This window comes from Fopius arisanus, unplaced genomic scaffold (genome assembly GCF_000806365.1).
Source record: "Fopius arisanus strain USDA-PBARC FA_bdor unplaced genomic scaffold, ASM80636v1 scaffold00013, whole genome shotgun sequence".
Lineage (NCBI taxonomy): Eukaryota > Metazoa > Arthropoda > Insecta > Hymenoptera > Braconidae > Fopius > Fopius arisanus.
This window is the reverse complement of record NW_011887752.1, coordinates 101,574-112,821: the sequence shown is the minus strand read 5'-3', so window position 1 is coordinate 112,821 and position 11,248 is coordinate 101,574. Positions and strand designations below refer to the sequence as shown.

At 37.1% G+C, this 11,248-nt stretch overlaps 1 protein-coding gene across 2 annotated transcripts; it reads left to right on the top strand.

The window, feature by feature from the left end:
- The first annotated feature begins 204 nt into the window (after positions 1-204).
- Positions 205-5,673, top strand: LOC105263078 (uncharacterized). 2 transcript variants are annotated; one of them, XM_011299066.1, is made up of 4 exons: positions 205-583; positions 2,547-2,821; positions 3,677-3,893; positions 4,417-5,673. In XM_011299066.1, the coding sequence occupies exons 1-4, from the start codon at positions 342-344 to the stop codon at positions 4,541-4,543; spliced, it is 861 nt and encodes a 286-aa protein (XP_011297368.1). In that variant the 5' UTR covers positions 205-341; the 3' UTR covers positions 4,544-5,673. The 2 variants fall into 2 exon arrangements, with proteins under 2 accessions (XP_011297368.1, XP_011297367.1); XM_011299065.1 differs by having other exon boundaries at positions 4,390-5,673.
- Positions 5,674-11,248: the final 5,575 nt, after the last annotated feature.

Sequence of the window (11,248 nt, the reverse complement as noted above, 5' to 3'; positions counted from 1 at the left end):
TCACTGAATCGAGACGACAAAAAAGAACTAACCGATCAAACGCATTCGCCTTCATGGGCCATGCTCCACCAATCGAACCAAACAATAATAAAAAAAAAAACAGCCAAACCCGAATAAAATGAAACTGAAGAATTGATGATTACCATATATGTGGCAGTATAAAAGGCGAGTCGTGTTCCATAAGGCGCGCTCAGTGTACCAAAACGAACGTTAAGAAGCGGTTTGTCCTCGTACATAACGATATTCAAAAAGTAATTTTGAATTTAATTTATAATACGCACTTGATATTAACAATATCCCTACTACAACATATTGGTGGAATCATTGGAGTATAAAAGAGCATGTCACAATCGGATCACAACGTCAGTACAACCTTTGACAAGGAAATGTCAACATCGAAGAACAACTCAACGCTTAGACTCAATCAAGAGGGTGCTGTTGCACAAGAGAGAGATTATGATCGTGATTCTGATTCCGAAATGAGTGAGAATGATTTTTTGACAAAGGGAGCATTTTTACTCACACCCAGTCATGAATTGACAATGGAAAAAGCCGCAACCATATGTGACAAGATGAATTTCCGGTGAGTCTTTATTATTTTTCCTTCTTTTCCTATTTGCCAAAAAGTTGATGTCAAAGGGCTGAGAAAAATGGATCTTCACGGATGCCGGAATCATCTATATGACTTTAATCAATTTACTTGGCAAGTCTTTCTTTTTCTTGGTGTGGTTTTTGGGAAGAGTCGGGTAATTCTGGGATCCTGAGTTTAGGGGAATTCGTGAGCGGTGGATAAGCGGAATTAATGACTTTTTTAATTACTGTGTGTTTAGGGTGAAGTTGGCATAGAGGAATTATCAATCTTACGAATTTTCCATGAAAAATTAATGTAATTGTGGAAAAAAAGCATTGACTAGAAGGAAGGAATTTATGGATTTTCTGAAAGTGATTTTTTTGTCTGTATTCACTGATTTTTCATTAAATTTCCAATTTTTTTTGTGAAATTCCTTGAAATTCCGATCGGACTAGAAATTATAAAATCTCTATAATTGAATTTAATCTATTTAAAAAATCACTGATTCGTTCTGACTTAAAAAATTCTCGTTTTAATATCATGAAATCCTAAATCCCGTAATTTCTAAAAATCTAATTGCATAATAATTACTCTAAATTGAAAAATGCTGCAAAAAGAAGTGGCATTTTCTCCAATTTTCATTCCAAAGTAAAATTATGTATTGAATCAAGGATTGATAATTCCCAAAATTTTCAGAGAAATAAAAGATATTTGGGTTCTCTCGTCATCATCTAATCAAGCGCAAGAAGAGAATAATTTTGGCGAAAAAAATTGACGGTAGACGGTGGAATTCCCGTCGGAATTCCCCTGAAATATTCAACAATTGCCTTTTTCCTCTTCATCATCATTTGGCTTCATCCAAGCGCAAGCACACGACTGCAAGACCATTCACAAGAAAATGAACTTCCGGCTCTCTTGGCATCCCTCCCTCATCTTCACCCTAACGATATGCCACCACTTCTAGAACCCACTGACTTGTACCATCCCAGCTCTCATCCTCTCTCCCTCCATCCCTCCATCTCACCCTGACTCTTTCCCTTTTTATTCATCCACATGAGCACTAATAAATGCATGTTCTCAACACGCCACTTGGTCTTGATAAGGGGTTCGCTTCGTACCCCTGGGGACTTTTCTACGACACTTGAATACTCACTGCTGATGGCACACTAAAGGTCCCACCCATTTTCTGGTCAATTAAAGGGGATTATAAATATCTTCATTAAAATATTCATTTTTACTCCGTTCAGTTCTTCGTAACGCTACATTCGGAACATCTGCACTTCCTAGATAATCATACACGAGCACTTGAAAAGTTATGAATTTTAAAAGCTTCAACGATATATTCAATTCCTTCTATAATGAAAGTGTATAACTAATAAATTCAATTCAGTAGATCAACCACGATTTTTATTGTTAATGTTGAAAAATAGAATTTAAAAAATGTTTCGAAAAGATATATCTATAATCTAATGTATTAAATATATAATAGACAAATATTGAACATTTTTTGTAGGAAATTATGAGAGCTAAAAAAAAGATATTTATGAAAATATCGCAGTCTCTCTTCAGTTCCGAGGTATTTCCCAAAAACTGTGGCATAATTCAATTTTTTAGTCCGCCATTTTTAATATTTAAGCTTCGACTTCGTATTTAATTAGGATTTAATTGAGGTTGACCCGAGAATTAATGTTCACCCGGATAAATAAAGATAAAAATGAACTTTAATGAAAAATAAAATCATTGGTTAATGTTGCATTGACAAAGAAAAATGTAAAATCATGGTAGAAGGAGAATATGACGATTATTTTGGTACTATCCATTATTTGCCTAGTATCTTGGGATCTAATCAACTGGAATGACTATAATCCGCCCCCACCAGCAGTGGAAATTGCCCTGGCCATCGTTGCAATTGGATTTTACCTTTGCCCTCATTATTTTCTGAATAACGATGTAATTAGGGGTAATACTGTTACAGTGGTGCTTTCTCGCTAACGAAAACAGCAACGGGAATTCTCTTCAAGTTCAGCAACATCGACGACTTTCAAGCGGTTTATAAGAAGGGCTTTCACAAAGTCACTGGAGCAAGATTCTACAAGAAAGTTGCAATACCATGCAGACCAGCTAAAATATTCACGGTTTATGTACTTGATGTACCTGAGGAATTGCCCGAGGACGATATAAGACATGCACTGTACAAATATCGCTCGGTTGTTGAGGTCATCAGGTTGCCGTTAAATACAGCAACTGTTTGTAAGTACTTGCATTTACCCCGGTGTCAGACTTAAGTCTGACATCTCTTCTACACCCACATAGACAAAATTAACGTTTTCTTCGTTTTTCCGATACACTGACGATGCGATTGACGTGAAAAAATATAAAGTTTTTCCGTTTTTTCATTGTTCAATGACTCACGAAGTTTCAAGGTGGTGCGAAAATTTTTCTGCTTTTTTTATTAATTTTTCAAAAGAAAGAAAACTGCAGATTAAATGCATGAAAACATCCCATCATCGCACCACCACAAAAGTTCGAAAAATTATGAAAAATCATGAGGATTATATGAGACCTGAACAATTCACGTGATTTCATCCCCGAATGTTCATATTCCATTGAAAATTCAATCAATTCATCGAATTTCCATTGCCCTGTCACAGACACTCATGAATTTCGTCGAATTCATTCTAAAACTTGAATTTTCAAAATCACTTCCCGCCGAAATTCGATTGACTGTCAACCACACGAGAATAACTCTAATATTTTCCCACAGGTTATCAAGAGAAAAAAATATATAATCAAAGGACGCAATAGAGTCCGATGATTGATATCGAATAGAGTCGATGGTTGTACCCAGTCGATTTATTCAGATGGCCATCATCAATGACTATTTATCCCGAAATTCGATATTGCTGGCATCTCCCGTGCAGTAATTTATTCCCCAAATGAACTAATGAACGAAAACTCAATAAACTCGCTCCACCACTCTGCCAACACCACTCACTGAATAATTCATGAAAATTCATTGTTGATCGCTAAACACTTAGCTCTTGAACTCAATAATCAACCTCACAAACTCCTGAACAAACTCAAGTTCTTTGTCTCTCCCACCAGTGAAAGCCATCAATGATAAATTAAAGGGCGACACCCAGAATGCAAATGAACCATCAACAATCTACACCGGTCCACCGATAATACGAGTCACCCTTGCCAGTGTTGAAGAGACATCAATGCTACTAAGTCGTGGACTAGACTTTTATGGTGCCACATATTTTCCAACAGAATCCCCTAATCCAGCGAATCCATCACTCGCTAAGTATAAAAACAGCAGGTGAGTCATTGAATATTAGGTAACTGAATCAATTTCTGTGTTCATTCATTCATTCTCACTGACTTGACATTTCAACTTTCACCTCAAACTAATTGACATAGAAATTAATTAAATGATCCCTGCAACATTCTCCATCGATCAATTAGTCGTCAAAAAGGCCACAACGAAATAAATTCCAGTCATGATTGCTTCATGATTAAATCATTTAATTGAAATCAGTGAATTTTTTTATTAAAGTATTTAAAAAGAACGGGAAAACGAAGAAACTCATTCAAATCAGAAATTTTTCACCATTTTGTGGGGGGAAAATCACAACAAGATGGCCGATGCTCTACAAAATGAACGCCTCCACTTATTTCTGTCGAGACTATTGGGATTATTATTTTATCGTCGAACAAATGAGTTCTTTTAATTAAAAGTCACAGTAAAAATCCTTAAGAGACGCGGAAATTGATTCAACTACCTAATACCATAACCTCTAAAATTGTCTATTAAGTTTCATCATGTGGAATTCTGACAACAGATGGTTGGAGTTGGCTGCTGTTGGTGCTGGTCAACGTGTACGTGATCTTCTCCCTGTATTTGATAACTCTGGCTTCACAAAATTGCCACCACCAGCAAGCCGAATCATCAAGCCTCAGCGAAATTGATGGAAAACTAAAGCCAACCCTGACCCGCGAGACCATGAATAATCGGACAGGACACCTGAATGATCGAATTACAACAATAAAAGCAACCGTAAAAATTATCTTAATCCTGTGGAGGCACATCGATGTCAAACATGCATCACGCCTTAACGAAAAGATTATTAACGTTTAGTGGTTTGCAATTAAGAAAGCCATTTATATTCACGTTATCCCTCACTACCTCCCATCGATCTGCGCGTACAAAACTCGAGTGGTAACTTGGAGAAGTAACTGTTCCTGACAAGTGGCGAATAATTAGGTGGTTGCCTGTTCTAGAATTCCAAATACGTTATCATGTCCCATAAATATAAATGTGTTTATTAAATTTTGTTGAGTTAACGGATTAATTCAGATGATGGTGTCACGTAGTTTCGAGAGAGTTATCACCCCCCGATTATTATTATTATTTATTATTATTACTTTTTCTTCTGCATGGATTATTAATCCCATATCGAGCTCAACCCAAAGAATTGCATGGATTATTAATATTTATATTAACAATTCTGTTGAAAAATCATTTTCTTCCATGTCCTGATTCAAATCGATTTGTCGATCGATAGTAATTTTTTTTTTTCGTTGAAATTCCCGGAATGCTATCGATTTTCGTGTGATAATTTGGTTTTACGGTGATACTAATTGCGTGCGAACAAAGTGATAAAAAAATCTAATACTTCGACCAAACGAAAGGTCAGAATGTTTGACACATCGGTAATTAGGTCTTGAGTATGTGTTGTGTTCCTAGAATTGATAATTCGTGTTTATTTCAGGATTGGAATTTCACCGCCATCTTGATCGTAATTGAAATCTTCCGATTGTTATATTCTCCTCTGAGACGTAATTACCGACATGTCGCAGATCATGACCTCCCATTTCATCGCAAAATCAGAATTTTCATACAGTTTAGTGACGATAATTACTATTCCCATAAAACCAAAATATCCCAATAAAATCCCGGGGATTCCCGTGATTCCAGCGGGAAAAAATCACTAGATGTGAAGAAGGCCGGGCCTTAATTACCCCTTAACCCCTTCCGCAAAAGGAAAGAGGGAAAAAAAAAGGATGACAAAATCTAAATAAAGAATTCTCTCCCGTTCTGTTACCCTCTCTTGTTTGCCCATCCCTCTTTATCCTCACCCTCGGATAAAAAAAAAACACCGAATCACATGAAGCGAAATGTTAACGACTGGAAAAAAAGAGGGTGGGAGCAAGTGAGGGGTTGGATTCACCTCGTTTTTACCTCGGATCCTCGAAAAAAATTTTCCACCCCCTCAGGAAATTGCTGGGAGCAATAACGATAAACGTAAGTTTGTGAACGCATCGTTAGTACTATTGCCAGAGCCATGATAACCTCCCTCATCTCAATGGCCAAGGGGATTGGCTAATTGCCATCGACATCCAGTCAACGAAATCCGAATAAATGTATTCATTCTCTCGATCATCAATTCAATTGCTACATCCGCCGATAAAAAAGTTTCTTAATACCAGTCATGGCATTTTTTCACGGAAAAATGTGTAAGCATTACCGATTCGGTCAAAACTATTCAGTTATTCAGTTAATTTACGTAATTCAAAATAAATATTCATCGCCCCCAACCCCCCTCACCCTCACTCTCACCCTCACCCTCACCCCCCCGCATCCCCCCTTTCTTTCAATTGCGTAAAAATGATAAAAATGCGAAATTCTTTCTGAATTACGCGAGTTGTCTAATTTTTTAATCAAACATGAAAATTTATTGTTAGAACTGGCAAATAAATAATTAAAAAATTCCATCTTAATTAGTTAATTGGAAAATTTGTACTTGAATCAAGAAATCAGATTTCTAAAGTTGAGAAATTTCGGATAGTTCAAAAAATGATTATTTTTGAAAATAGTTTTATTTAAATGATTGGCGATTTAAAAAATAGACAACCCCCGAGGGCATCACATCCCTTGGAGAATACCCGAGATTCTTCAAGAATTCCCAGCATCAAGATGATCAGATTACATCGCGACACGACGCGACGCGACCGATAAAAAATGTATGTGGAGCGAAAAAATGTGTGTTAAGCAGATTGAGTGTAGAGGCCTTGAGAGGTGAAGTTGTATTGGTACAGGTGTACGATACTGTGAGAATGTGTGAAAATCCCTTTATTCCACAAATATTCGAGAAAGTCTTGGTAAGCGGCTCTGAAGAGGGCCAAGTACTCGAGTAAAATTTGATGCTCTCCCACATCTAATCGCAACTTCATCATCACAGCATCCAACGTATCGTCGCATCAAAGGAATTTCCAGAATATTATTCGATCATATCCCACAAATGACAGATCATATTCCCTCATCATTTCCTTCTAACAAGTTAATTCATTCGACAGAAGCAAATTTTTCCTTCGGTTTATTGAATTTTTCCACTGCACACCCTAAAGACAAGAACCACCACGAAAAAAAAAAATAAATACTTGAATCAAATATATGTTATACTTGATTCAAGTAATTTTATACTTAATAATATATTCATAATTGTTATTAAAATCTTTGAACAATCTATTTTTCATCGATATTCTTGGAAAATTATTTCAATAAAATCTATAGAATTCCGGGAATAAAATTTACCCCAAAAAATTGAAGCCACAATTCACGGTTTTTATTATTTTTTAACAAATTATCGATGGAATTGTTGTAAAAAAATATAAAGTTTTAGGTTTTTGTCGTTATTTAATGGCTCACGAAGTTTTGTGGTGGTGCTATAATTTTTCTACATTTTCTCTACAGTTTCTCCATTCTTCTTAAACCTTAAGAAAAACCGCAGAAAAATATTCGCGCCCCCTTGAAACGTCATGAGTCATTAAATAATGACAAAACGCAAAGGCGTCATATTTTTCACGTCAACCCCCGGGAAGTTTGCCATAAAAATAAAAAAACATCAATTTTGGCTACATATGAGTGTAGAAAACCCTTAAGATCATGTCTCAGACTTGAGCGATATCAACTTAAAATTGCTCCCTCGTTATTTCCATAAATACCCAAAAAAAAAAAAAAACAGCGTCTATAGTTGAAATAACGAAGGAGTCTTATGAATTTCCACATGAAAGCATTTTTACCCAGATGCCGGGCACCGAGAGCTTTAACATTCAGATTCATAATACCTCAGTACATATACATTTGTATACACAAGTCATGCATAAATATGCATCACAGCGAGCACCAAAGTGAGGAAAGGGTACCAATACAGATGCATAAACTATGCAAAAGCCAGTGCACACTGGCAAATATATGTGCGAGGATTGTATACAAGTTTAGAAATGTAGGGGGATGGAGAAAGAGGGGTGTGCTATCTCCACTAGCCGCTTGTCTGCGTCGCTTTTGCATCGGTTTCCCGTTCATCCGTCACACCAACCTAGCGCCCTGGTACACTACCATTCATTCCGTACCGGTTGCCACGGATAACCCAGATACATCGCACTATCCGTCATGAATTCTCTGCCAACTACACCAGCATCCCAGTGACAACTCTCATAATTCGAGAAAAAATATCTGGCCTCATCCCCCATTCGGACACAACACGATTGCCTTCCCTGATGTGTGTTACATGTGCATTTATCAAATGTTCTCAAACTTGAAGAACTAGCTGATGCAACTGATGATGCAACTTATGATGCAACTGTTGATGCAACTGATGATGCAAATGATGATGCACCACCCGAACATCTCATTGTATTTCATTATATTTTTAAAGTCCTAGATCTATTTCGAAGTGGACACATAACAAGATCATGTTTTCTCAAACGTCAAGATTGAACTGATGCAATTGATGATGCAGACAGCACCTAGACACCTGATTATCCGACAACCAAATCAGAAATTATGTCTCCAACATTTCCCTAAACTCCACATGAAGAAGGTCACGTCTCCTGGGCAATAACAACTGTCTTAGCTACCGAGTCATGTCCAAGATTGGCTCTGTACGAGTTTAATTATCCACTCCCCAAGAGGCCTAACCCAATCTATCCGTAATGTTCCACCCACTGGTGGTGCTATCCCCCCCGTCATTCCTCCAGTCTCAAACAAAATTATGCGAATTGATTGAATGCCATCAGTGGGTGGTAAACGAAAATAATGAAAGACACGGGTAGAAAAAAGAACAGAGTGAAGAAGAAAAGGTGATGAGAATAGCACAGGATTAGGTTGGAGAACTAGGCGATAGACGACAAGAGCAACAGAAAATTGTCTCGGGCCATCGTTTAATCTATAATCCGCCTGCGTCACCCGGGTGTCCATGGGAACCGATCCCCGGTTCAAATAAAAAAATGAAAATGGAAGAAAAAAAAAATGGTGAAAAACGAGAGAGTGTCGATATAAAGTCTCTAGATTGAGGAACTACTCTAGCTACCAAGGTCTGATCGAATTCCGAGGTCTCAAGGCATTTTTCTCCTCCTCATGAATTTTTTCCTTCACTCTCAGTTCATTTCACCGGATACTTGTTTTAATCCAGCGATTCAAGTACTTATCCCGACAATTGTGGAGAATATGGTTTAAAAATTATCTGACGACTGAAAAATACTTTTGAGAATCACCTCTGATTCAGTGAGTAAGAAAACCTCAAATTGCGGTATTTGTCCTGAAATTCTTTTCATTCAATTTTTCTGGGATTTTGTTATTTTATTTTTATTATATTTTTTTTTGTGCGTCGAGTGGACGATGAAAATTCCAGAGTGGCGGAGGCCCCGGGGATGAGAAACGGTGCAAGAATTTTTCACATTTTTCAGAGAAACTTTTACCCAGATGGAGCACTCTTGTCCCTTCATCTCTCATTTCAGCTTTCACCCACTCTAAATCCAACTTTTTCGAATTTTTCGGCCTTTCAACTCCTCCCGGTTATACTTTTTCATTGTCCACCAGGTTCAGAAAGAATGACTCGTTGTCACTTTGAACCCCAGGACTCATGCCTGTTGCAATGTTGAACTTGGAAGAGAAATCGTGTGCTTTCACTTTTTTTTTCTCTCTCTCTCTCCCTTGATTCACTTAGAAATCTCTGGCAGAGTTTCGGGGGTGAGCATTCGAGGGTTGAGAATTTTTCCGGTTTGAGAGAGATCAGAATCCTTCCGGTGTCACGTCGATATAAGACCTGTTGCCGGTTGGGGCAAAGATTCGGGATTGGTGATGGAAGTTGAAATTGTTGTCGGGGTTTAAGCGAGTGTTCTTATTTATCAATCTGTCACGAGTTCAACGGAAAATTGAAGAGTCAACCCATTAATTTATTACTATCAGATGATCATTTAATTCGAGGATTTCAGATCAAAATTGAATCGGCGAATCCACGAATTTCATTTTGAAAATACATCAATTGCAATTCAGGAAAAAGACCTTCGAAGATTTAGAGAAAATTGTTCTAAAAAGAAAATGACTTGACTTGCTTTATCCAAATGGACAATTCATCAAAAAAATCTATTTGAAAGAACCAAAAAAATAAATCAAAATAAATGACTTTATTAGCCCATAACTTCATTTTTTTTAATTAAAAAAAAATGAGACAAAAATATCAATATTTTCTGAATAAAATGAGCCATTTTTCAAAATATACTGACGTTTTTTATGAATCGATGATTTGTAGCGAATTTATGCACGTAAAAAATTAGCGATAAGCCGAGCACAGAGAATTCCCCTCGACAATTCATCCCGGAAATAATGAATATGGCAAGCGTTTTCACATAAAAATACGTGTAAACGTCTCCGCAGGTAAAAAACAGGGGTACGGTGAGATAGAGAGAAATGCGGAAGTGGAGCGTTATTACGCTCATGCGATAGATCATGTTAATTGCCGGGCTTTGCAGGGCACGTTGCCTCGTAACTTATGCACACGAGAGACGAGAGTAGTTGGGTTGCTCTAGGGGTGGCGAAGGATGTGGGGTCGTAACCAACACTCAGTTCGATGCTCCCGGGGAAGCTGCTAAGACTTTCCACCAACTACTTATTAATCTTATAGGTATCGACCCCGATATGACGTGATTCGATCGTTTCTCCGATTAAAAACTATCTAGAAACACTTGATTCAAGTGAAAGCTATCCCCCAAAAAGCAAATTCACGTTAATCGTTTATATGATGACATCTGAGTCAAGTTGAGTCAATTTGGATGAAGTTATATCAATTTGATTTAAGTGAAAACTCATCCCAAGAGTTAAATACAATTGAATCGTTCAAGTGTGACAGTTGAGTCAAGTTGAGTCAATTTGTATGATGTTATATCAAGTTGAGTCAATTGGGATCAAGTTAAATCAATTTGGTTCAAGCGATAACTCACACCAAAAGTTGAATACTTGAATCAACTTGATTGGACTTGATTCAAGTCAAAACTACCCCCAAAAATTCGATAGAGATAAATGACTCAAGTCGATCGGACTTGATTCAAGTCAATCCTTGAAAAACGATTATAGAAAATTTTAGACCGCAACAGCCATTCACTGAGATACATTCACCTCGAATCAAGTTGAAAATTGAGTTAAATAACTGCAAAATTTCGACTTGACTCAATTTGAATCAAGCGAAATGGCACGATGAATATTCACAGTTTCTGGTTGACGTGGGGCACAGGAGAAGAAAAAAGAAATCCCGGGATAATCCATAAAAAGCGACTAAAAGAGTTATAGACGATGAAAAAAGACTCGTCAAAAAAGAAGATTGAAAAAAAAAAAAA